Source organism: Aethalodelphis obliquidens, unplaced genomic scaffold (assembly GCF_003676395.1).
Source record: "Aethalodelphis obliquidens isolate GAN/ISIS:26980383/991018 unplaced genomic scaffold, ASM367639v1 scaffold52, whole genome shotgun sequence".
NCBI lineage: Eukaryota > Metazoa > Chordata > Mammalia > Artiodactyla > Delphinidae > Aethalodelphis > Aethalodelphis obliquidens.
This window is the reverse complement of record NW_020837996.1, coordinates 2889926-2917534: the sequence shown is the minus strand read 5'-3', so window position 1 is coordinate 2917534 and position 27609 is coordinate 2889926. Positions and strand designations below refer to the sequence as shown.

Below are 27609 nucleotides of genomic sequence, written 5' to 3'. Positions count from 1 at the left end.
AAGGCCATTTCTCTCATCTACCCTCTTTCTCCAGATGATATGAGCCTGTCGCTGGGCCTTGAGTCCCATCTCCAAGCTGTTGGCTCCCGAATCCATATTCCCAGCCCTGACACCTCCCCTGAACTCCAGAGTTCCCTCCGCCTACTCACATCTCCTTCTGGCGTCCGAGAGGCTTCCCACATGGAACACGTTCACACAGCCATCCCTGTTGGCTGTGGATGGTACCACCCACGTGGTGCCTCAGCCGGAACCTCCGGGGTCATGCTGGACTCCTCTTTTCCTCCCCCGGCAATCATTCCGTCAGCGTGTCCTGTCACTTCTGCCTCCAGGACACGGCGCAAAGCAGTCCTTCTGAGACACCGAAGTGACTGATGGATGGTCCCCTCTGTCTCCAGTTCTTCCAGTCTTCATTGTCATCTTCACACACAGATGGTTTCTCTTGGGGCATAAATTCTGCTTTACCTCCAGGCCCAGACATAGTGGACCTGAGAGAGCCAGGGAAGAGAAAGAAAGGGAAGAACTGAGCTCCATCCCAGGCCAGAGGCAGGCCCTGGAGGTGGCCCAGGGAGAGTGGGAGGTCAGGGCACCCATCCCAGCCATTCCAGCCTCCGCGCGCCTGGCCTCGGACTGCTGCTGCGTGATGGTGCTTGGTGGGTGATCGTGGGGGGGTGGAGGGGGGTACTTGTTGGACCCTTCCTCTCAGAGATATTAGGTCCCTGGGGACCACAACTCCGCTTGGCCTGAGGCTGGGTCCCCATTGCTGGGCAGCTGTAAGAGTTGCACAAGGAGAGCTGAATTTTGGAGGCAGCGTTGCTTGTCATAAGGAGCCCGGCTTTGGAGTTGCGTAGCCTGAGATGGAATCCCATTTCTGTCACCGCTGGCTGTGTGACCTTGAATAACTCACTTCGTCTCTCAACGCTTTGGTGTTTTCCCACTGTGAAATGTGCCCATTTTGCAGAGCCGCGTGGGATAGTGGTAAGGATTGATAAGGGTAATGAGTGCATGGAGGTGCTTCTGGTAGGCGCTCAAGTAAATGGTTGTGTATACTTTCATCAGGTCCAGGGAGTGCATTTGAAGACGAGTCACAGGTTAGAGCCAGGAAGTTCTGATAAGCTTCCTTGATGGCCTCTTGATGTGGCTGGATTTCTGCCTGTAGCCAGCTGGCTGATTCTCCATAGAGAAGCTTTGAGAGGTGGATTCTGAAGGGTCGGGCCTAGGCCAGCACTCTGCTATCTTGGGCCTGTCTCACTCAGGGACAATGCCTGATAGGGACGAAGCTCCTTATATAAAGGAAGCAGCTTTTCCAAGGGGCTGCTGTGTGCCAGGTCCCAGGTTAAGTGCTGTCACATACTCTGTAACACCAGCCTCAAAAACATACCAAGCTTTCACCGCCTCAGAGACTTCACACATGCTGTTCCCTCTGCCTGAAATGCTTACTCTCCACCTCCCAGCCACCACTCCCTCAGCCTTCATGTCATAGCTCCGTGATCAGAGACTGGGCTGTTCTGACCCACTCTCAGGCCCCACTTCTGACCAAGTCCCCCTTTGACACACACAGAGAATCCCAGTTCTATCACTTCCTGGCTGTGTGACTTGGAGTAACTCACCTTGCCTCTCAGAGTCTGAGTTCCCCACTGGAATGTGCCCGTCTTTCAGAGCATCGTGAGACGGCAGCTCTTGGTGGCAGTCATCACAGTCTGGAAGAAGAGTTAGTTTTCTGTCAGTTGCTTCATTAAAATCTGTCTCTCCCATGGCAATGAGAGCTCCATGGACCCAGAGGCCATGCCTGCTTGTTCTCCTCTTCAGCCAGTGCCCAGCACAGTGCTTGGCACATGGCAAGTGCTCTATACATTTTGTTAATAGATGTTTAAGGAATAATGATAATTACCATGTTTTGAGCACTTTGTGCCATGCTCTGTGCTAGACCACCGGTCCCCAACCTTTTTGACACCAGGGACTGGTTTCGTGGAAGACAATTTCTCCACGGACCAGGTGGTGGGGGGATGGCTTCCGGATGATTCAAGCGCATTGATTGATTATGGTCTCTGTGCAGTCAAACCTCTCTGCTGATGATAATGTGTGTTTGCAGTCGCTCCCCAGCACTTGCATCACCGCCTTGGCTCCACCTCAGATCATCAGGCATTAGATTCTCACAAGGGGTGTGCAACCTAAATCCCTCGCGTGTGCAGTTCACAGTAGGGTTCGCGCTCCTATGAGAATCTAATGCCGCCGCTGTTCTGACGGGAGGCAGAGCTCAGGCGGTAATGTGAGCGATGGGGAGCGGCTGTAAATACAGATGAAGCTTCGCTCGCTTGCCCTCTGCTCACCTCCTGCTGTGCGGCCTGGTTCCTAACAGGCCATGGGGACTGATAGCGGGTCCGTGGCCCAGGGGTTGAGACCCCTGTGCTAGACTCTTTATAAAAGCATCTAATTTAATCTCTATAACAACATGGGTGGGAGTGTGGGGGGCAGGTATCATCGTTATTCCATTTTTTAAAAAAATTTATTTTTTTATACAGCAGGTTATTAGTTATCTATTTTATACATATTAGTGTATACATGTCAATCCCAATCTCCCAATTCATCACACCACCACCACCGCCCCCGCCCCCACCCCTTCCCCCCCTTGGTGTCCATACGTTTGTTCTCTACAGCTGTGTCTCAATTTCTGCCCTGCAAACCGGTTCATCTGTACCATTTTTCTAGGTTCCACATATATGCGTTAATATATGATATTTAAGCTGAGGAAGCTGAGGCTTCAAGAGGTAAAGTGACTTACCTAAGGTCACATAGCCAAGAAGGGCTGAAGCCAAGACTCGAACCTAAGTGTACCCATCTCCAAGCCATGCTCTCAATTAGGATGCTATACTGAAGGACAGGCTCTTACGTGGAGCTGTTAGGGGCCAGGAGGAAGAGCTTTGGGGGTGGGGGACAGAAGTAGAGTGTGTTGGCAAGAGCAGAGGCCCAGGGCAAGCCATGGCTAATGCCTTTAGGCTTGGCCTCACAGGATGACTGTAGTAGGGCAGCGGGCCCTGGGAAAATGCATTACGCCAAGAGGCTCCCAGAAACATCCACTTGTCTAAAATGCCTTTTCCAAAAAAGTGCTTGTTTTAGTCTACTTTTATTCATGTTTTTTTTCTGATTACAAAATCAGTGCATGTTCATTAGCGAAAAATGAGAAAATCTGAAAACCATAAAGAAGGAAATTTCCACCCAGAGATAACCACCCTCAAATTTCTATGTATTTCCTTCCTATATCTTTCCTCTGTATCCCAGGCATACATTTCCCACATAATTCGAATCAAATCATATATTCGGTTTTGTATCCTCAGCTGTTCATTTAATATTATATCACGGGCATTTCCCCCCCATTGTTAAATATTAATTGAAAACTTGATTTTTCAAAATATTGGGGTTTTTGATGATAAAACTTTGCAGTGTATATGTTTACTGTAGAAAAGTTGGAAAATACAGAAAAATCTGAAGAAAATCCCTCATAACCTCACCCACCTGAGAGATAATGACCATTAACATTTTGTTGTATGTCTCTCTAGAACTTGATTTCCTATGCACATATAGTATTATAGACAGATACATACAGACACATGCACACATACATACTTTTTAAAAGGACCAAACTGAAATCCTACTTCTTCCCTCAGGTTATGGGGAAGCATCCACTAACGCAAGACAAACTCAAATGTCCACAGATCCCAAGCAAGTAGTTGAGATGGGTGAAGGGGCCAGCTCAGGGCCATGGGGAAGGAGAGCAAACAACCTCAGCAAAAGGGCAAGCTGTAACCCATTGATGACAGGTGAGAATTCAGGTCCTGTGTCACTAGACCTGATTTTCCAAGAGAGGCTATAAATCCAGTGTAAAGTGAATCTCCTGACTCTTAAATACTGGCCACTAGTTCAAAAAATATTTTGAAAGACCAAGGGGTGATTTATTCAACAAACCCCTGGAAGGGGAAAAAAGAAGAGGCAACCATAGCTTAAAAGAGGCCAGTGACAATGAGTGGGCTTTATTTGGACCTTCATTCAAAGAAACTGGGAACAAAGCATATTCTCACACACAATAAAGAAGTCTTTACATTTTAGAGAGACATACTGAAATTTTTTGAGATAAAATGGCATGTCTAGGATTTGCTTCAAAATAATATAGGAGGGAGAACTGATGGGGGCATCAGTGAAACAAGATTGGCCATGAATGGTAATTGTTGAATCTGGGTAAACAGCATTCATTATACTATTTGTATGTTTGGTTTTTTTTAAATAAAAATTTTAAAAAAAGGAAAAAAAAAACAAACACCAGTAGGCCAACCAGACAGGTCTGTGAGCCAGCATCAGAACTTGGATGGCCAGTTTGCAAACTACCCTGTGTGGAGCAGGGGTGGGGAGTAACATATGAGGCTCTCACCAGGGGTTAGGGCATGTTTTTTGCAAAACCATGTTTGTTATTATGATTTAATTTTATATTTGGAAAACTAAAGAGGAAGAAATATTTTTTTCCCCATGACGTAAATTACAGAATGGTAACAAAATCTTAGCTAGAGTGGTTTGGTTTAAAAAGTCTGAGTAACACTTTTTCTTGCTTCCTTTACTTGCTTTGGTTAACAAGAAAATTTTGATCACAAAAACAACTTCAAAATACTTTCTTTCCCTGATATCTTTGTTATTCAGAGAGGCAGTCAGTCTCTGCTAGAGACCTCATTCATTTATTCATCCAGTAAACTACATAATAATGAAGGCTATCTGCCAGGCACTCTGCTAAGCCCTGAAACTTGGTGGTGAACAGACTGTCACAGACACGGCCCTCCAGGGACTCACATTCTAGATAGGGACAGTCAACAAGTAATCTGTTGATACCAAAGTATGAAGAGCTGGATGACAAACACTATTTTTATTTGCTTTTTTACTTAATATAGATCAAGAGCATTTTTTCATGTTACTAAAAATTGTTCAAAAATATTTTCATGACTGTGACTTTTAAAACACGCCCCCTTAGTTTCCTGTCCTATACAATGAGGCCATTTCTTGCAGAAACCTTACACATTCAAAGGTGGGGTAGCACCCAGGCACTGTGCTCCCTGCTGCAGACACAGCAGTGAGGACAGGCCCATGCCCCGCCTTCTTTCAGAAGTAGCATGGAACCAGACAGCCCCGGGTTCGAGTCCTGACTTTGCCACTTAATTGCTGTGCAACCTTGGTCGTGCTCCCTAGCCCCTTTGTGCCTCAGCTCCCTTCTTTACCAAATGGTGGGTGATAACAGTACACACCTCACAGGTTGTATGAGGACTAAATGAGAACCTGTGAAAAGGAGCTTAAAATAACCTGTCACACAGTAAGGCCACAAACCCAAGGGTTTGCTCTTTCCCTTGAAGCTTATGTTCTGGTTGGGGAAGCAGACAATAATGATTTTTAAATGCCCTTTAAATATGTGTATGTGTAGCTGATTCACTTTATTATGAAGCAGAAACTAACACCAATTAAAAGAAAAAAAAAATCTTCAAAAGTATGAAAACCTCTGAGGGGGGTGGGAGGAAGGAAGAAGGGGGAAAGAAAAAAAGGGAGACGAGAAGACAGAAAAGAGGGAGAGGAAAGGATGGAGGGATGGGAGTACGAGAAGGAGGGAGGAAAAAGGGAGGAAGGGCCTCATCTGCCCGTCCCAAAGATAAGAAGAGTCAAGTGCACTCGGGATGATGCTTAATCCAATTCTGTGCACCTGAGGATCTTAAATAACCTCACGAAGGAATCAGAAAAAGAAAGGGAGGGCTCGGGTGGGGGTGGGGGCATGGGGAGGGCAAGGCGGGGGCTCCTGGCCGGCTGCGCCCTCACTGCCCTTCTTCTGCCCTCCCCGCGCAGAGAGCGGGTTCGCCGACACGCTGACGCCCGCGCGCCTCGGCCAGGCCCGCTTCAGCGCCTGCCTGCCGCCCAGCAGCCACGACGCGGCTAACTTCGACAACAACGAGCTGGAGAACAACCAGGTGGTGGCCAAGCTGGGGCACCTGGCGCTGGGCCGCGCCCCGGGCCCGCCGCTCGCCGACCACGCGGCCGCCGCCATCCCGTGCGGGCCCCGCGAACGCCCGCGGCCCTCGTCGTCGCCGGCGCTGCTAGAAGCCGACCTGCGCTTCCACGCGACGCGCGGGCCCGACGTGAGCCTGTCGCTCGACCGCAAGGTGGCCTGCGCGCCGCGGCCCGACGGCGGTCGCACGCTTGTCTTCTCCGAGCGCCCGCTGCGGCCCGGCGAGAGCCTCTTCGTGGAGGTGGGCCGCCCGGGGCTGGCGGCGCCCGGTGCGCTGGCCTTCGGCATCACGTCATGCGACCCGGGCGGGCTCCGGGCCGCCGAGCTGCCCACCGACCCCTACGCGCTGCTCGACCGCAAAGAGTACTGGGTGGTGGCGCGCGCCGGGCCCGTGCCAAGCGGAGGCGACGCGCTCAGCTTCACTCTGCGGCCCGGCGGCGACGTGCTCCTGGGCGTCAATGGGCGCCCGCGCGACCGCCTGCTGTGCGTCGACACCACGCAGGCGCTCTGGGCCTTCTTCGCCGTGAGCGGCGGTGCCGCAGGCCAGCTGCGCCTCCTCGGTGAGTCCCCCGACCGCGCTTTTGCGGGGCTCACCTCGGGAATCCTGGCACCACTGGATAGGTAGCCGGAGCCACTGCTGAAGCCCAGCCGTGGTCCCCTAAACTTGAGCGCGCATCAGAACCGCCTGGCCTCCACCTAGAGTTTCCCATTCAGTGGGGGTGGGTCCTGAGAAGATGCATTTCTAACCAATGCCCCGGGGATGCCTTTGTTGCAGCTCCCTGGACTACACTTCATCCACACCAACCCAAGTACCCGCTGGTGTCAGAGCCTGACAAGGAAATTGTCGGTGCAATTTTTATTTCCATTATTATGATTTATTATAAATATTTTTACATATGTAATGTATATTAAGTGTAGGAGAAAAAGAAAATACAACTACATTTAAAAGAGGAAAATGAGAATAACACCGTCCACAGAAAGTGGAACGCAGGCTTGAACCATCCCGTTTTGAGATTGAGTCTTGCCTTCATTCATGCCACAAATAGACACGCAGCACCCTCCTCCAGCTGTGGGCCAGGCCCTGAGCTCGTGGGATGGGGCACGGCAGAGGAGAGGACACAGACCATGGAGCGCCCTCACGTCCTCACAGACACCCAAATGGAGATTTGCACGGTGTGGTGTTTGCTACAGCAGAGGGGCTTCTCTTCTTGCCAGCTTGGTGGAGCGGGGCTGGTGATCAGGGAAGGTTCCCAGAGAGCACAGCTCCATTTTCGTGTTTCAAGAAGTAAAGTCCAAACGATAACAGAAACGATGAACATTTCATATGTCACCTCGTTCAGTTTTATCCTCCTGAAAATTGAAGCACAGGGAGATTAAATAACTCCCAGTCACGTGGCTGGTCAGCCATGAAGATGCTGGGCAAATCAGAGAATCCCTGAGCCTCAGTTCCCTTCAGTGTAGAAAGGGAGTGATGACGTGCATCGTGGGGTTGTTGTGAGGATGAAATGATGAGGTGCATATAATGCTTTTAAGCAGGTGCCTGCCACATGCAGCATGTTTAATAAGTAGCAATAGTAACGACAGTGACTGTTGCTGTTTGACTGAGGACAGAGGAGGAACAGGGTAGTGGTGGTTGTAATTTGGTTGGTTTGGGTTTGTTTTTTTTTTTTTTTTTTAAGGGACCATCAGACAATAGTCATCATTTCAGCCTGAGATGAGTTGCCCAAGTTCCCACTGGGACTTTGCAAGAACTAAGCCTAGAGTCATTCTCTCCCCCTCCCCAGCACCTCCAGAAGAACCACGATGAGCCTTTGAGTGGTCAGGAAGAGAAGGCAGGAGAAGCTAGAAAGGAAGTGACTGCTTTTAGAGGCCAGGGACTTGCCCTCCTGATCCCCGTCTGACAGCAACCCTGGTTCTGTAATCTGTCCATCCATCCTCAAGTAGGGCAAGGGAAGGGGCATGTCTCTTCACATCAGAGATAACCCATCATTATCTGAACCAACAGTGAGTTCAGGGAAGAAGACCCATCCATGTTGAACACTAGTTGGGAGTCTTGTAGTTGCAAGTAACGAAACCCCACTCACAGTGCCCTAAGCCAAAAAGGAATTTGGGGGGTACACACATGCCTCAGAAGTCTGGGAGTGTATTGGATGGATTCAGGAACAGCTGGATCTAGGTGTTGAAAGGATGTCATCAGGATTCCACCTGAAAGCTGTACTTGCCTCTGTGTTGGCTTGACTCTCAGGCAGGCCCTACAGCACCAGGCTCATCTCCCCATGGAATGGGCCCCTTCTTTCCTAGTAGTTCTAGTAAAAGTCACAGAATCTGGCCTTGCAGGCCTTGCTTGAACCACCACTGAGACCAAGGGTGGAAGTTCTTACTGGCCTGGCCTAGATCGTGTGTGTGAGGGTGAAGTAGTGCCTCAAACAAAATTCCAGTGCTGTTTCTGAACTAAACAAGAATGGAGGCTAGGCGGCAGAGACCAGATGTCTATCACACATGTACGATTCCATCAGTTCTTAGCAGAACCCTGTGAGGTAGCTCTTGTCCTCCCGTTAGATACATGAGGAAGTGAAGGTGCAAAGCAGTGGAGAGCCGGGGACTAGCAGAGCAGAGCCCACCTCCCACTGCCCCTGATGGAGTCTCTTTGGTCTCAGGCACCCTGCAGTCCAGCCCAGCAACCACGTCCCCATCAGGATCCCTCAGCGGCTCCCAGGACGATAGCGATTCCGACATGGCCTTCAGTGTCAACCAGTCCTCCTCGGCATCTGAATCATCCCTGGGTAAGGAAGGGCACACCTTCAGGGAGGGGGAGTGGAGGGTGCAGGGAGACAGGGGCTCGCCCTGGTGGCTGTACCAGCGCTTCCTGGGGCTAAACAAGGTGGCTGCCTTTCCCCCGCATCCTTTCCTTCTTCAGCTGTAGGGAGGAGAAACATCTGGATGTGGCATCCCAGAGGCTGATAATGGTGCTTGATGCTTGGGGGTAGGAGCGTAGGAAAGGGGGCAAAACCCAGGAGAATAACCAAAACTGGTGTCTCCCGAAGTTGTCCCCCCATGGATTCTGCCATAGAAGCCCTGCCTTCTTGGGATTGCCCCAGCAGAGCCCACCTGAGAACCACGGATTAAGGTCTGCCTGTTCTCCCTTTCTGCAGTGACGGCCCCCAGCTCCCCACTGAGCCCACCAGTGTCCCCCGTGTTCTCCCCACCAGAGCTGGTGGGCAGCAAGAACAGCGAGTGCGCGGTGTGCTTCGATGGCGAGGTGGACACAGTCATCTACACGTGTGGACACATGTGCCTGTGCCACGGCTGCGGCCTGCGGCTCAAGAGGCAGGCCCGGGCCTGCTGCCCCATCTGCCGGCGGCCCATCAAGGACGTCATTAAGATCTACAGGCCGTAGCCTGGCCCGCCGACGGCCTTGACCAGAGCAAGGTCACCTTTCTGAAGCCCACCCCTACCCCGGGCCGGGCAACCACCATGGCCGCCGGGGAGTCCAAGGGCAGCAGCTATCTTGCCTGCCACTCTCCAGGGGTGGGCAAGGCGTGACAGTCGTGGACATGAGGCCCCCAGGGGTCTCAGTCCAAGTGAGGGTTGCTTCTGGCTCGAAAGTGCTTTGCCCCCAAAAGGCCGTCCCAAGAGCGAGCTCAGGAACTGCCTGGCAGACTGCCCTGTCCCCCGGTGACCTCTCAGCTGAGAAATGGCGTCCTCTGTGCAATGCCTTTTGCTGGCGTTGGGTTGAGTGTGTGAGAGATGGAGAGGGGAGGGAGACAGTCCAGAGAGGGCGAGTGTGTGAGAATGACCTAGAGAGCACGTGTAGGTATTTATCCAGGGATCCTGGCTCTAGGAGGTTATTTAACACTAAGGAATGTGCAATCCGGAGCCCAGACGGTAGCGTGACTAGAAGTTGTTCACTTTACAGGGCTGTGACGTCAGCTGGTTTTGAATGTACAAAGCCTGCACCTAAACAGAACTCCCTCAGGTGGTATAGAAAAGGGACACTCAGATTTTCTAAGGCGAGGAAAAAATAGCTCCTTGTTTACAGCTCCAAAGCGGCAACTCCTTGGGGAGTAGTTGGGCGGAGAACATAAGAGAACAATTTGCTTTTTCAGTTTCTAACTCAGTCTTGGAGAGGAGTTTTGACTGGGTGCTGGGGCCAGAGCTCTGGGCAGTGTCTTCTCCAGAAGGCTTGTCACCCCTTCAGCCCCAGACAGCCTGATTACAAGCACACCACCCCTTGACTCCATCCCTACCTGCTTTTAGTCTATAGCATCCTCACCATCTCCAAGGAGAAGACAAGCAACAGGTTCCCTTTTCCTGGGGGGGGGCGGGGGGAAGAATCCTAGATGCCGGTGAGCCACCTGGGGTTGGAAAGGGTCACTCCGAAGCTCTCCACATTTCCTGCTGAAATACGGGGCCTGGCATTTGCCAACGGCTGTGGGCATCACCAGGATGACCTGCTGGCCAAGTAGGGGAAGGAAGCAGGGCTTTGCAACCGGAAGATGTTAACTGATCATTAGGATGTTAACTAGGAACTGAGACACTCGCTGAAAATGCTGACACTGGGACTATCCCCCTCCCCAGGGTTATTTGCTGGGCATTTCCTGGGACCCTGGCCCTGCCCCAACCCCCTCCCCCCTGCCTGGGCCCATCTCTGCAGACTCCCGGACCACACCTGAGCTGATGGGCTGGGAGGCCTGCAATTCCCTTCTGGGCCCCACCTCTGCCCTGTCTTGTGCTGTACCTTTAGGGAGGTCCCTGGGCCTCTCTGTTTCTCAGTTCCCGATCTGTCCAAGAGGAAGCCTGGTACCTGCCCACTCCAGAGCTTTTGGCAGGACTGGCACATTTTAAAAGGCCCAAGACACCTTGCAAAGAGCAGGTATTGTTTTTAGTCCAATTCCTAATCTGTTCCTCTGTTGAGGGAAGTGGGGAAGGGAGGACATTCAGAGTTTTTGCCTTCATGTAACAAGTGTTGGTTGCGTGTCTGGGGTCCCCCTCATCAGATCAAGGCCCATAAGGCCAGTCAGTCCGTGCCCTTGTGATGCTCCAGGTCTTAGACCATCTGCTTCTCCTCTGCCTGGTATTCGGACCTGATCTCAACTTCAGAAGCCCTACTCTTGCCCCTTCAAGGATCCCTGATTAGTTCTTTTTCCCTTATGAACTTGGGAAACATGCCCAGGTTTTAATTTTGCAGCAGAATCTTTAGGGGAGTGACTGGCACCCCAGCATTTGCCAAGATAAGAGTTTGCAAACCTAGGCGGCGCGCGGCACCCAGCTGAAGTTGGTCCGCTGGAGCCTTCTATTTCCCCCGCGTGCTGGGTGTGGGCAAGGCCACGCACAGGCCCCCTGTGAGAGGGCTAGTCACCCACAGGACCGTGGTTCTCCAGGCAGCAGCTCCACTGACTGGATTGAGCCATAGTCGCAAGCCCCGGTGGTCTCGGCGGCCTGGGGGAGCCAGCTCCTCTCTCTTGTCCCCTCGGGTTCCAGCCAGGGTCAGTGCAACCACTGCCAGGAATCCAGGGATCGAGGGCCTGGACCCAGGGTGGACCAGGCCATGTGCCTGGTGACCTATTACCTGGGAAGAAGGGAGCTGGTGGCCTGTTTAACATGCTCTGCAGCTGCTATAAATAGCCTCCCTGTTTCCAAGAGGAATTAAGGGTGTGTTTATCTTCTAAAAACCAGACATTTCCTGATGCTCGAAACTGATTTCTTCAGCGCTGCAGAGGAGCTGCCCACACCGCCCTCTAGGTTCTGTCTGGAGAGGGGGCAGGAGGAAGAGGGAAGGGAACCCCTCTCCTTTATTTGGCATCACTGTGTGCCTGGCACTGGGCTGGAGAGGTGCATCCCCATGTCAGTCCTGTGAGGGAGGTCTTAGTACCATATTGAGTCGTATCAAAGACACCACTGATGACAAAACACACCATTCTATGTACCACTAAGGGAAAAACACTGCCGATTTCAACTGTAAGGTGCCACAGCTATTCGATTCATTTTACTCCAACATAAGTGGAGAAGCTGTGCTCCTAGAATCAGTGAAATACGATATTATCCCCAGTTGGCAGGTAAGAGAACTAAGGTGCTGGAAGTGAAGCAGGAGGTGACAGGACTGGGCTTCAAACCCAGGAGCGCGTGATGCCAAAACCCACGCTCTCCGCTGCTTGGCCCTGAGCCCAGAAAGCTCGAGACTGCTTGAGTTTTCTTCCTTGAAGCTCACCTGGGCAGCGCCTGGAGAGAGCTGGGCACCCGCCCCTGTGTGAGGGTTCCAGCCCCAGACTGCGGCCCCTGTGCCGCCCGGAACCCTGGGAGCACAAGTGTCCTTCCTTTCAGGCTTATCTGCCTACTGTCCACCTTCTCCCGGCAGAGCTGAGCCACGTGTGAGCTTGGGTCCAACCCAAGGGCCTCCTCCTGTTACGTGGGGGTGCCCACCAGGGGCAACTTCGGGGAGACACTTGTCCCACCACCTTCCTGGGCCTCATGACCACCACCCCCCTAAGTAGGGCCCCCAGCGCAAGGACAGGAAGACCAGAGGATACCCCCATTGTTGTGGTCTGGTGCCTGTTCATGCTGAACCGCCAGAGAAATTGAGCTGTTTCCAAGTCGAGACAAACTCCTTTTTCCAGCCCATTCTCAGAACTGGGAGTCTTCTGGGATTTAGCTACCCAGGGCAGCTGCTCCCCTAAGTACAGCAATGCTTTGTCAGTCATCCGACAACCACTGGTCAGCGTGGCCTGTGTTCTGGACAAAGGGATGGGAACCGGGTCTAAAGACAAGGCCTGCAGGGAGCTCGCAGTCCAGAGCAGGAGGTGGGCAGATTTGTAAACTTGTATTGGACCCATCTAGTGCTGGGTCCTGTGGTAGCACTTAGTAGGTACTCATTAAAGATTTACTGAGTAAATCAGAAATCAGGTTATGAGTCTTCAGGGTTTGGTAAAACATCATGTATACATGCACACAAAGTCATTCAACAGACATTTGCTGAGTGCCCACCAGGCGTGGGGTGCTGGGAGGACGGAGCTGAGCGGATAGGACCCCAGCTCTGACGTCAGAGGGAGTGACATTATGAGACATTTGGGGCAGAGTCCATGGGCTTTCCTGGCCATTCTGTTGCCTCGGGGGTCTATCTTAGTGAGTACACAACTGCTTTCCAGACCCAGAGCCCCCTGCACACTTCAGAAAGCCTCCTCTGAATTAGGAATGCCGGGCATCTCGTAGTCACTGAGTTGCTGCCGAAATGGCCTTGGACAGAACCCTCAAGAGCCCCACCGACCGATAATCGCCTTCAGGTCTTGCCAGGGAGACACAGGGAGGCAGCTACCTGCTACTTTCAGGCCTTGGGACTGGTGGCTGGCAATCAACCCCCAAGTCGGCAGAGAACCCCCAGTCAGTTCCAGAATAGGGTTGTGCAAACTCTTGGCGAATGAGAGCACCTTCCGCTGCTCAATCCTGTCTCTGACCCGGTTCTGGCAGAAGGACTCCGGCTCGGGAACACGTGTCCTCCCGGCATCTCTCGGTATTTAATTTTCTCACCGTCTTTCTCAAGTCCCTAGTGAGATGACTTGTACAACAATTTGTCTGTGCCTTATGAAAGTGTCTGTGCACTTTTAATCCTTTTTGAAAGCAACTTTAAAAAGTGGGCCGGGGACTAGCATACGTGGTAGTGTTCTAGAAATCTGTGCTCATCACTGAAACCCTTCTGCATTGTGTATTTGATGTTGGAGTGAAGAAGTGTACGTCCCCCGCCCCACCCCACTACCTGTGTACAGACCTTTTTAAAAATGTCTCTTTTTCTGATTCAATACTGTGACCTCTCCAATACAGTCTAATCTTTGGAGATCTGTAATAAAGGTTTCAAAACCTGGGGGGAATGGGTGGGGAAGGGTTTGCACTGGTCCTGTGTGTTGTGCTCTTGCGTGTTGTGTGTTTTGATTTTTGTCTGTTTTTATCCGTTTTATATTAACATAATTTTCCTGTTTAAAAAAACAAATACAACTTTGGCTTGTTAAGAAAGTCTCTTCAGGACTCAGTTTTAAAAATCACAGTTGCCTACACAGTTGGGGAGTGGAGGTGAGGGATACAAATCATTGCCAGCCTTGAGGAGACAATTTGCAAAATGTCTATAGAACCCTGAGAATATTCAAACCTTTTGCCAAGTAACTCCTGAGAAAATATCCCCAGGAAATAATTCTTGTTGAGGATAAGCTCTATATATAAAGATGTTCATTGCAGCATTATTTATAATGATGAAAAACTAGAAGCAAGCCTGATGACCAACAACCAGGGTTTATAGTTGTCCCCCACCATTCTGTCATCAGGGGATTGGCTCCAGGACCACCCTGCCTTGGAGTATCCACGGATGCCCAAATCCCTTATATAAGATGGTGTCGTATTTGCATATAACATACGCACATCCTCCCATATACTTTAAATCATCTCTAGAATACTTAGAATACCTAATGCAAGGCAAATGTTATGTAAATAGTTGCCAGCCCAGCAAATTCAAGTTTTGTTTTTTGGAACTTTCTGGAATTTTTTTTCAAATATTTTCCATCTGAGTCTGGTTGAATCCACAGATGCAGAACCTGCGGATATGGAGGGCCAACTGTACTTGCCAAGAGCTCTTGGTTACAAGTGACAGAAACCCAACTGAACGGGCTTTGGAGAATTAAAAGGCTCAGGTAACTGAGAAGTCCAGTATCAAAACCTAAGAACTCACTTCGGGTGCATTTCGATCCGGAATCTGAAAAGCTGCAAGAGGATGTGGTCTTTCCCCCTCTGCCTCTGCCTTCTTTTGTCCCCACTTCCCACACAAGTTCTCAAGACAGCTGGCAGCAGGTCCAGGTTATATCCTGCCTTTGAGCAATCCCTGCGTGGACCAAACTGGATCACGTGCCCCTTCCTTAGCCAATCATGGAAGCTGGGGAGATCCGGGGCTCTGATTGGTCAGACCCAGGACATGCGCTCACCTCCACCCAATAGCCTCACCTGTTGAATTATGGGTTGGGGGGTGGGAATCAGAGACCCCATGGGAAAATTGAAGCGATGTTGAAGGAAAGCTGGGCAGGGAGGAACAACAGGTGTCTAAGAAAGGTTGAATAAAACATGATACAGATATATCCCTGGGAAATAGTATGGGCTGTGAAACCAGACAGCCTGGTGCTCACCTCCACATTGGGCCAGACACTTAAACTCTTTGTGCCTCAGTTTCCTCATCTGCAAAGCAAGAATAATACGAGCTCCTGGTTTTAGGATGGATGTGAGCATTATTGAGACCATGCGGGTGATGTGCTAGGCACAGCATCTGGCACTCAGCAAAGAGTTTATAACACAGGAACATGTTTACATTAAAATATACTGTGAAAATCAAGATATAAAACTGCACATACAAAAAACAAATAACCCAATCAAAAAATGGGGGAAGATCTAAATAGACATTTCTACAAAGAAGACATACAGGTGGCCAAAAAGCACATGAAAAGATACTCAACATCAGTAATTATTAGAGAAATGCAAATCAAAGCTACAATAAGATATCACCTCACACCGGTCAGAATGGCCATCATCAAAAAATCTACAAGCAATAAATGCTGGAGAGGGTATTGAGAAAAGGGAACCCTCCCACACTGTTGGTGGGAATGTAAATTGGTGCAGCCACTAAGGGGAACAATATGGAGGTTCCTTAAAAAATTAAAAATAGAACTACCATGTGACCCAGCAATCCCACTACTGGGCACATACCCAGAGAAAACCGTAATTCAAAAAGTACATGCACCCCAATGTTCATTGCAGCACTATTTATAATAGCCAGGACATGGAAGCAACCTAAAAGTCCATCAACAGAGAATTGGATAAAGAAGATGTGGTACATATATACAATGAAATATTACTCAGCAATAAAAAAGAGCAAAATAATGCCATTTGCAGCAACATGGATGGACCTGGAGATTGTCATACTGAATGAAGTAAGTCAGACACAGAAAGACAAATATCATATGATAGCACTTACATGTGGAGTCTAAAAAACGGGGCTACAAATGAACTTATTTACAAAACAGAAGTAGAGTCACAGATGTAGAAAACAAGCCTATGGTTACCAAGGGATAAGGGAGCGGGGGGGAGGGATAAACTGGGAGATTGGGACTGACATATATACACACTACTATATATAAAATAGATAACTAATAATAACCTGCTGTATAGCACAAGGAACTCTACTCAGTACTCTGTAATGGCCTACATAGGAAAAGAATCTTAGAAAAAAAAAGTAGATATATGTATATGTATAACTGACTCACTTTCCTGTATACCTGAAACTAACACAACATTGTAAATCAACTATACCCCAATAAAAATTTGAAAAGCAACAACAACAACTCAAAAACAACCCTGCACATACACTTTGATTGGATGGATGTAAAACAAACAAACAAACAAAACAAACCACCACCAACAACCAATAGCCCTAAAACCTGACCATGCATTGGAATGACCAACAGAATAGAAGCAAAATGTCCATGGGGGTTGTGTCTGGGTGATGGCATTATTGGTAACTTTTTTTCTGCCATGTTTTCCAATTTTTCTATAATGACCAGTTATTGCTTTTAATTTAAACTTCTTATTTGGAAAAATGATCTCCCTGCTCTGCAAAACCCGACAGGCACAGCTGGCCCTTGCTAGAATTCAGCAGGAATTCCCAGGCTGACTGTCTGCGTTTGAGATCCAAATTTAGTCACGGTGGAGATAAGGGCTTGCTAGTTTCTAGTGGAGACCAGGCCAGGCTAACCAGTTTGGTTGGGCTTCCTCCAGGCCAGGCTTTAGAGCCCAGATTTCTGGGGTGGAGCCTTGCAGTGGTATCAGGAGTGGGGGGAAGGAAGAAGAGAAGTTGCTGCCCAGGGCTGTTCCTCCTGGCTTGTTAGAATAGCCCAGCTAGGTGACATTGAATTTTGGAAACAGTAGGGTAAGAGAAATGAACCAGCATTTATCGAGCGGAAGAAACCGTGATTTTCACACATTCTCTCAATGAATCTTCACCACAATATTTGTCTCCTCATTTTACAGAGAGGAAACCAGGCTCCCTCCAAGGTAGAAGGAGTATTAGACCCCAGGTGTGCCTGTTCCAGAGTAAAGAGGCAAAATCTTTCAGAGGCACATTTTCACCCTTTCCCTTAGGTCTCAGAGGCAGAGTCTGCCCAGAACTTAATCTAAACGCTTAATCCCTGAACCAATCTCCGTCACACACCCACACCTGATACAAAATCAGGTATGACATGGCCTTTACCCTCAAGAATCAACCAATCTGGAACGGGAAGGCAGACCCCAAAACAGACATGTTCAGGCTAGTGTAGTTCTGAGGCTGCTGGGGCAGATCAAATCCAAGGCATAAAAGCTCTTGATCATTTAGTGATGTAATTTAAGCATCCTTCTTTCTCCTGGATGTTCAGGCTTTTACCAATGCCTGGGCCATACTCCCAGGCACATCATATTCTTGTCTAAAGCTTCAGTGTACAAAGCCCACGCCCTGACCCTCAGCATACCTGATGCAGCTAGCCTCAGGAGTTTTGCCAAAATATATATATAAAGACTTCTCTTTCCCTCATTTCCTGGCTTCCCGCAGGACAAACAATCCTTAATAGTAATAATAATAATAAACAAATCATTTAATGACCACTTACTATGTGCTAAGGACATCCATTGAATCCTCATGACAGCTCTTTGAGGTAGATCCCATCATTACTCCCATTTATGGAGAGAAAACCAAGACTCAGAGAAATTAAGTAACTTTATCCCACTGTGCATGGCCTCTCAAAGACAAAAGGATTTCTTCTCTTTCCTTTTGTAATTATTTCCCAGAATCTAAACCCAGTGATGTTTCAAGGGCAAATGGGCCTGGAACATATTCACTTGTGTTTTCATTGATCCTACAAACAGCCATTCAGGTAGGTATTATTGTCCCATTTTACAGGTAAGGGAAGAGAGGCTCAGAGAGGGCAATGACCTGCCTGAATCACACAGCTCGTGAGCTGTGGAGCCCAGGTTGTGAACCACGTCTGGCTCCTTCCACGGCATCATGGCTTCTCTGTGAGTAAACTGTAGGGAGGGGGAGGAGGAGGGGGAGGAAGAGGAAAGAGAAGAAAGAAAAGGAAGGGTGGGAGAGGAGGGAAGGGGAGAGAAGCGGAAGGGAGAGAACCAGACTCAGCACCTAGAAGGGCAAGGAGAGAAAAGCTGTCAATCCAGGTCCTCAACTTACATAACGTCTATTAGCCCAATTCCAGGGACAGAGAATCTTTGCTTCTCCCTTCAGGCTCAAGTCTCCTGGCTCTTGGAAGCTGGTTTTGGCTCCCACACAGGGATGTGGAAAATGAACTTTCCAGGCATCCAGCTATGGGAACAGAGCCCCAACCTTGGCTGTTAAATGTACCCAGGGGAAGCTTCCAGAAGTCCCTGGGGCAGCTGCATCAGAGTGCTTTGGGCAGGCTGGTCCTCTTCCCTCAGCCCCCTCCCCTCCTGGCTATGACCTGCCCAGGTCTAAACCTTCCTCTCGCAATTCAGAGCCTCAGACTCCCCGCCTGCCTCTCCCCGATGCCAGGGAAAGGCTTCAGCCATCCTTTGAGGACTCTGGAGGAACTGCTCAGGAGTCAGCCGGACAGGCCAGAGTTCACATCCACACTCAGACCCCAACAGACTGGGGCACTTGGTCTGCCCAAGGTGCCTTCTTGGGGTGCTGTTCATCTCGAAGTCTGTGTGGCTGCGATGGGGAGGCTCCCTCTCTGCACCTCACTTCCCTGCCTCTAGGTGGGGCTGTAGAACCACTCACTCCCCAGGTCCTGAGGAGGCTGCATTCCGGCTTGTCAGTTCCCAGCAGGGTATCCACTATGATGGAGTCTGGCATAGGGGGATGAGAGCGCGGGCTCAGGAGACAGACAAGCCTGAGGTCCAGGCCTGCCTCTGCTGTGGGGCAAGTTACTGACCCTCTCTGAGTCTCAGTTCCTGCATCTTTGAGGCGAGAGGGTGTCAGCCCCGTGGTGGACTGCTCAGGACGCTCCGTGTCAGGAAGTGGCTGGCACTTAGGAAGTGCTCAGTAGGTGGTTAGCATTTTTACCAGTACTGCAGGCCTGCTACACCACCTCCCCCATTCATCCCGATCCTCCCTGTCCCAGCTGGGCCAGGGGTCACCTCTGTCACCCCACAGTCCCCTGGGCCTCCCTCCAGGCCCCGTACTACCTCAAGGAGTGGGCCTGTGACACGGCTAGCAGCATCTACAGGTGATCAGCACAGGTCTCCCAAATAGTAGAACCTTGATTTCAACATCTCCCTCCCCCAAGTGTGGAATATCTGGCATTAGCACACCTCCTACCCACAAGGAATGAAAGCGAGGGACGATCAGATGGCAGGGGCTCCCAGGCCTCTGAGCTGGCCCCGGCCTCTCGCCCCTTGCTTGTTTTGGCTCCCTGTCAAGAATGCTGGCCCGGGCCTGGGAGGCTGACTGACCTCAGACTCCGGAGGGGAAGTCACACTTTCGATCAACTCCCCGGAGCAGCCCTGCATTCCAGGAGGGGCGTGGGAAGGGCCAGGCTTCCCCCGGTTGAGCTGAGCGGAGAGCTGCCTGCAGCCTGGTCATCCCCGCAGCAGCCTCGGCACTGGCCCATGCCCACCTTGGCGTCCCCTAGGGGAACCTGCCCCACCAGGGAGGGATGGGGACGGGGGTCTGGGAGAAGATGCCCAAAGCCACCACAGGAAAGAAATGCAGGGAGGTGCCCAGGGAGATGTCTCTGGCTTTTCCCATCCACGCCCAAGCTTCCAGTGCTAGCTGATTTGCCTTTTCCAGTGTTATCCCCATCCCCACAAAAACAGGAATCTTCTCCATTATTCTGAGCAATTCAGGTCTCCCTCAAGCCCCTGTTCCCCAACAGGTGGTCCCAAGGCTGTCTGGAGCTGTCCCTCCCAGCCCAGCCTTGCTGTCTAGATCCCTCCCCGCCCCCGGGGTTGTTTCAGCCGGGGTTGTTCTCGTGGGCGCCAGTCCTGGGGAAGGCTTCCCTGGGGAGGTCACCCAAGAGCTGGGCTTCGGAGCATGGACAGCGGTTGGCCGGCAGAGAGGATCAGCCCAAGCACGGTCTACAGCAGAGTGCAGCGTGAGCACAGGCTGTGGACAGCATGATGGGTGGGGCAAAGGTCCCCAGAGACATCTTCCTTCTGCTACAACCAGCCTCTCTTCCTCCAGAGGTTCCCACGACTCCCTTGGCTGGCGGCTCCTGGGCAGGCTTCCTCCCACAGGCCAGTCTCCAGAAGGGACAGAAGAATGGGCCAAGGGCAGTGGAGTAGCCTGGGCAGGGGGTCAGGAGAGAGGATAGCCATGTGATGCTGGGTGAGGGCTCCATCCCCTTGGGACCACGTTTTCCCCATACCCACCATGAGGCAGTGACCCTAGAAGTCCTGAGGTCCAGAGAAGGGAGCCTTCTGGGCTCCTCCTTGGGGGAGATTGGCTGATTCTTTCTAGAAGATGGAGCACTGTCGTCCTCTAGTGGCTTTGGTGAGAGGCGGCAAAAACCAAAGCAGAAAGAAACTACTGGACAGGTAGTCACGGTCCAAGTGCTGACGGATCTACTGCCCCGCCACACCCCACCCTCAGCAGATCCTCAGATGTCACCAGGTGACCTGGGAAGCCAGGCTCCTGCGAATGGCGTTGCGGATCTGGGTAAGCTTGAAGAGGGCATGTTAGGGTGACAGGCTGTGCTGAGGTTACATCTGAGTCTGGGGTTGGGCTGGCACTGAGGTGGGGGACACGGTGAGGGTGAACTGGGGCTGGGCCCAGGACAGGTTCCTTCCCAAGACCCCACAATGCTGGGAGGAAGGTACGTGGTTCCTAACTCTGGTTCCCACCTCAGGCCACTGATCTGACTGGCTCTGTTTAACCCACACATGAAACCCTATGTCAAGCACATTAAAATAAAACAAGGAGCCCATCAGTAAACTTGCTCAAGCCTCTTAGATAGCCTCATCCACCAAAGGGCAGACAGCAGAAGCAAGAAGAACTACAGTCCTGCAGCCTGTGGAACAAAAACCACATTCACAGAAAGATAGACAAGATGAAAAGGCAGAGGGCTATATACCAGATGAAGGAACAAGATAAAACCCCAGAAAAACAACTAAATGAAGTGGAGATAGGCAACCTTCCAGAAAAAGAATTCAGAATAATGATAGTGAAGATGATCCAGGACCTTGGGAAAAGAATGGAGACAAAGATCGAGAAGATGCAAGAAATGTTTAACAAAGACCTAGAAGAATTAAAGAACAAACAAACAAAGATGAACAATACAATAACTGAAATGAAAAATACACTAGAAGGAATCAATAGCAGAATAACTGAGGCAGAAAAATGGATAAGTGACCTAGAAGACAGAATGGTGGAATTTACTGCTGTGGAACAGAATAAAGAAAAAAGAATGAAAAGAAATGAAGACAGCCTAAGAGACTTCTGGGACAACATTAAACTCAACAACATTTGCATTATAGGGGTTCCAGAAGGAGAAGAGAGAGAGAAAGGACCCTAGAAAATATTTAAAGAGATTATAGTCAAAAACTTCCCTAACATGGGAAAGGAAATAGCCACCCAAGTCCAGTAAGCACAGAGAGTCCCAGGCAGGGTAAACCCAAGGAGAAACACACCAAGACACATGGTAATCAAACTGGCAAAAATTAAAGACAAAGAAAAATTATTGAAAGCAGCAAGGGAAAAATGACAAATAACATACAAGGGAACTCCCATAAAGTTAACAGCTGATTTCTCAGCAGAAACTCTACAAGCCAGAAGGGAGTGGCATGACATATTTAAAGTGATGAAAGGGAAGAACCTACAACCAAGCTTATTCTACCCGGCAAGGATCTCATTCAGATTCGATGGAGAAATCAAAAGCTTTACAGACAAGCAAAAGCTAAGAGAATTCAGCACCACCAAACCAACTCTACAACAAATGCTAAAGGAACTTCTCTAAGGGGGAAACACAAGAGAAGAAAAGGACCTACAAAAACGAACCCAAAACAACTAAGAAAATGGTAACAGGAACATACATATCGATAATTACCTTAAACGTGAATGGATTAAATGCTCCGACCAAAAGACACAGGCTCGCTGAATGGATACAAAAACAAGACCCATATATATGCTGTCTGCAAGAGACCCACTTCAGACCTAGGCACACATACAGACTGAAAGTGAGGGGATGCAAAAAGATATTCCATGCAAAAGGAAATCAAAAAAAAAAGCTGGAGTAGCAATACTCATATCAGATAAAATAGACTTTAAAATAAAGAATGTTACAAGAGACAAGGAAGGACACTACATAATGATCAAGGGATCAATCCAAGAAGAAGATATAACAATTATAAATATATATACTCCCAACATAGGAGCACCTCAATACATAAGGCAACTGCTAACAGCTATAAATGAGGAAACCAACAGTAACACAATAATACTGGGGGACTTTAACACCTCACTTACACCAATGGAAAGATCATCCAAACAGAAAATTACTACGGAAACACAAGCTTTAAATGACACAATAGACCAGATAGATTTAATTGCTTTTTATAGGACATTCCATCCAAAAACAGCAGATTACACTTTCTCCTCAAGTGCGCACACAGAACATTCTCCAGGATAGATCACATCTTGGGTCACAAATCAAGCCTCAGTAAATTTAAGAAAATTGAAATCATATCAAGCATCTTTTCTGACAACAATGCTATGAGACTAGAAATGAATTACAGGGAAAAAAACATAAAAAACACAAACACATGGAGGCTAAACAATACATTACTAAATAACCAAGAGATCACTTGAGGAAGAAATCAAAGAGGAAATCAAAAAATACCTAGAGGCAAATGACAATGAAAACACGATGATCCTTGGGGCTTCCCTGGTGGCGCAGTGGTTGAGAGTCCGCCTGCCGATGCAGGGGACACGGGTTCGCGCCCCGGTCCGGGAAGATCCCACATGCCGCGGAGCGGCTGGGCCCGTGAGCCATGGCCGCTGAGCCTGCGCGTCCAGAGCCTGTGCTCCGCAACGGGAGAGGCCACAGCAGTGAGAGGCCCGCGTACAGGAAAACAAAAACAAAAACACGATGATCCAAAACCGATGGGATGCAGCAAAAGCAGTTCTAAGAGAGAAGTTTATAGCAATACAATCCTACCTCAAGAAACAAGAAAAAATCTCAAATAAACAATCTAACCTTACACCTAAAGGAACTAGAGAAAGAAGAACAAACAAAACCCAAAGTTAGCAGAAGGAAAGAAATCATAAAGAGCAGAGCAGAAATAAATGAAATAGAAACAAAGAAAATAATAGCAAAGATCAATAAAACTAAAAGCGGATTCTTTGAGAAGATAAACTAAATTGATAAACCATTAGCCAGACTCATCAAGAAAAAGAGGGAGAGGACTCAAATCAATAGAATTAGAAATGAAAAAGGAGAAGTTACAACAGACACCGCAGAAATACAAAGCATCCTAAGAGACTACTACAAGCAACTCTATGCCAATAAAATGGACAACCTGGAAGAAATGGACAAATTCTTAGAAAGGTATAACCTTCCAAGACTGAACCACGAAGAAATAGAAAATATGAACAGACCAATTACAAGCAATGAAATTGAAACTGTGATTAAAAATCTTCCAACAAACAAAAGTCCAGGACCAGATGGCTTCACAGGTGAATTCTATCAAACACTTAGAGAAGAGCTAACACCCATCCCTCTCAAATGTTTCCAAAAAATTGCAGAGGAAGGAACACTCCCAAATTCATTCTATGAGGCCACCATCACCCTGATACCAAAACCAGACAAAGATACTACAAAAAAAGAAAATTACAGACCAATATCCCTGATGAATACAGATGCAAAAATCCTCAACAAAATACTAGCAAACAGAATCAAACAACACATAAAAGGATCATACACCATGATTAAGTGGGATTTATCCCAGGGATGCAAGGATTCTTCAATATATGCAAATCAATCAATGTGATACAGCATATTAACAAATTGAAGAAGAAAAACCATATGATCATCTCAATAGATACAGAAAAAGCTTTTGACAGAATTCAACACCAATTTATGATAAAAACTCTCCAGAAAGTGGGCATAGAGGGAACCTACCTCAACATAATAAAGGCCATATTTGACAAACCCACAGCAAACATCATTCTCAATGGTGAAAAACTGAAAGCATTTCCTCTAAGATCAGAAACAAGACAAGGATGTCCACTCTCACCACTATTATTCAGCATAGTCGTGGAAGTCCTAGCCACAGCAATTAGAGAAGAAAAAGAAATAAAAGGGATACAAATTGGAAAAGAAGAAGTAAAACTGTCACTGTTTTTGTATTAAAAAATTAATAGAAATAAATTAATTAATTAAATTAAATTAAACAAGGAAAATACAATCAAGAGAAACCCTCGAGTCATTATGCTAAGTGAAAAAAGCCAGTCAGGAAGTCTGGTCTGGGTTTGCGACAAGCTCTGAAGACAGTAAACTCAACCGTGTTTTTGGTAGAAGGGGCAGAATCCCAGCACGAGTAGCCGGCATCATGGAAGCATTGGATGGTACTGATGGCCGGGTGTGGAGTAGAACGCCCATGGGTGAGGCTGGATGGGGTGTGTCAATGACAGCACCATAGCTCTATCCCTTTCTCTGCACATGGCAGCCCTGACCGCCCAGAAACACATCCTCTAAGCTTCTGGTCAGAGCTCCTCTTTCCATCTTTACAGCTCAAGACCTGCCATTCCATCTCACTGGAACACATTTAACATGAGAATATTGCTAAATTATAAAGGGAAAAAAAAGAGCTACAGACCCTATCTATAAACAACTTGATAACCTTAAAATATACATGAATAATTGACATAGAAAAAAAGCTGGAAGGAATACGCCAAAATGTGAACAGTGGTTATCTTGATGGAGAGATGATGGTGGTGAGTGGTTTTATTTTCTTTGGCTTCTCTGCATGTAAAATAAAAAATTTCTATCAGGAACGTATACTGTAGTATATGTATATTGTAGTTGTCTAATACAAGAAGGGTCTGGACAGTGTGCATAAAAAGAGAGCTGGCAAGACAAGACGATCTTCTAAAGAGAGTGAGCAAAGTGGAGTCCAGTGAGTAAGCCGATTTCTCTAACGCAACGTAGTCTCTGCCCTCACCAGTCTCATGGTCAGGGAACGGGGACAGACATGGAAGCAAATGGTACAAGAGTGACCAGCACTATGACTGGGGTAAGCTCAGGAGAATGTGGGAGCTCTGATCAAGGCTGAGAAGGTGGGGGAGGCTTCCAGGAGGAGGGAACCCTTGAGGAGCATCTTGAAGGGGGAACAGATGGTCTCCAGGTGCAGAAGAGGAAGAACGGTTTGCCAAGCAGAAGGAACAGTACGTGCAAAGGCCCTGAGGCAGCTTCATTCCAGCCTGGGTGGCTCATCAGGCCAATACAAGCAAATAAAACCAGGAGTTTCCTGGTGGTCTGCTGGTTAGGATTCGGCGCTTTCACTGCTGTGGCCTGGGTTCACTCCCTGGTCGGGGAACTCCCGCAAGCCGTGCAGTGCGGCCAAAAAACAGACAAGAAAAACCACCAAAGGTATAAGACGGAGGCAGTTTGGAGAGGATGGTATACTCCACCTTGAGGATTGCTTTTGAATATATTTTTAAACAGTCCCTTTTATTTTCCCTTCCTACTTCACATAGAATAGAAAACACTTAAGCTCTGATTCACCTGTTAAACCACCTCCCAGAGCTGTGGTTTCCCTGAGAACTTGCAAATTGCCCAGCGAATGCTAAGAAGTTTGATCAGAAGCGGGGGCATCTCCAGGGCTGTATATCATTCCCCACTTGTCTGCCAGGGAAGAAGTCATGCCCTGGGTTGGGGGTGACATGTGGGCTCTGTTGGCTCCGTGACCCCAGCAGAGTCGTTGGCGCTTGTTACCCTCAGTTTCTCCAGTAACCAAATAGATACATGACGGCCCCAAACAGCCTAGAAGACCTCTCACTGCATGACCTGGGTAGAGTGAAATTGTGAGACCCCAGGTGGCCTTAAAAAGCCTACCCACCTCTGCTGGAGAGAGCAGTGACACGTGTCAGGCTCAGGCTACCCCCTTCTTCATGGATGAAGGACAGAGGATGTGTGGGGTCCACCCTGACCATGCCCCACTCTGGCTCCTCCACTCCTATGACCCCTGCCACCTCACTTTGTTCTGCGCTAGCCAGAGTAAACTGCGTTACAAATGTGGAAGGCTTGTACGTTTTAAATATTAACTGAGTCTCCCTGACCCCCGGCACCTCCCTCCCTTACCTGGGACCTCTCCCTCCCTCCATACTCAAAGGAAAGATGCCACAGGGCAGAAAGCAACCAGGGTGCAAGGACCCAGCGCACAGTAGACGCTCTAAGACCAATCTAGGGCTACCACGTGGAAAGACGGGATTGAGAATTGGCTCTGTGTTGTACACCTACTCCCGTCAACATCTTGGCATGACACAAACCCCTGGAACTTGGCCATGACCTTGGTGGAAAGGTAGAGAACCCCGGTGGAATGGGGTCTCAAAATAGAAACGAAGTTGTGGGGAAAGTCAGCTCATTTCACACATGCCTGGGTTAACGGAGTGTATCGTGTACGCATGCTTCTCTCTCTGTCTGGAACGTTGCCCCACCATACTCCAAGGGCATACACTCACACACACTTTGCCTGGATCGTACCTACTTACCTGCTCTCCATTCAAACCTCACAGTTTCCATATGACTCCTCCAGAAAGCCTTCCCTGGCAGATCCCACCCCTTACCCCGACACCGCCAGACTGCGTTAATCTGTGATAATTTGCTTACTTCTCTATCACCTTCAGTAAACCATTAGCTTCTCAAGGACCGGGGAAATGTCTAGTTCATCTTTTATTCCGCATGCTAAGAACAGTGTGCAGCTCTTGGTAGGCGTCCCACAGATACTTCTCCACTTAAACAAATGACTACATGGTGGGGGAGGAAGACAAGCATGGGGAAGGTTGGGCCATGCCCAGGGACCATGACCCCTCTGTGACTGTGTTCTGAACCTTTCTTGCCTCCTACCTGCTGACTCTGTCCAACTTCCCTCCTGTCCACTTTTTGGGAAGATTCTCAGAAGAAACGCAGAGTAGAGGGAAGCACAAGAGGCATGCAGGAGGAATTTGGAAGAGAGGGTCGGAGAACCTATGGGTGGAAGAGGAAGGTAGGAAATTAGTCCTTTTGATGGTGACTGAGAGATACAAGTGGAAGAATTGTACTATGTTGACACTGCGTTTTTTGTTTGCTGGACTCTGGTCTTGATCCCACAGCAATTTTCTCAGACTGGACCACATGGACCACAGCTCTATAAGCATTACATCCTTGAGAAACCCCAACAGAGAGTTCTTGCCTCTTCTTTCACTCTTCTCCCAAATCAGCAGAAGGGAAGAGAGATTTCTCTTTCCTGGCCTGCACAACCCTTCATATCTTAGACCTATGTTAGCTCTTCATTCAGTAAAGTTTTCTTGAGCCCCCATATATCCCAGGTGTAGAATGTCCTTTACTTTCTTATGCTCTTCA

At 48.9% G+C, this 27609-nt stretch overlaps 1 protein-coding gene across 3 annotated transcripts in view; it reads left to right on the top strand.

Moving 5' to 3' along the window:
• NEURL1B (neuralized E3 ubiquitin protein ligase 1B) overlaps positions 1 to 14501 on the top strand; it is a 40784-nt gene extending 26283 nt beyond the window's left edge. For 2 of the 3 annotated variants that reach the window (XM_027084291.1, XM_027084290.1), the window contains exons 3-5: positions 5866 to 6585; positions 8683 to 8808; positions 9178 to 14500. In XM_027084291.1, the coding sequence (XP_026940092.1) occupies positions 5866 to 6585; positions 8683 to 8808; positions 9178 to 9422 (1091 nt within the window). In that variant the 3' untranslated portion in view covers positions 9423 to 14500. Of the gene's footprint in view, positions 1 to 5865; positions 6586 to 8682; positions 8809 to 9177 lie in introns of all 3 variants that reach the window. The other variant, XM_027084289.1, reaches the window with a different exon arrangement.
• Positions 14502 to 27609: the final 13108 nt, after the last annotated feature.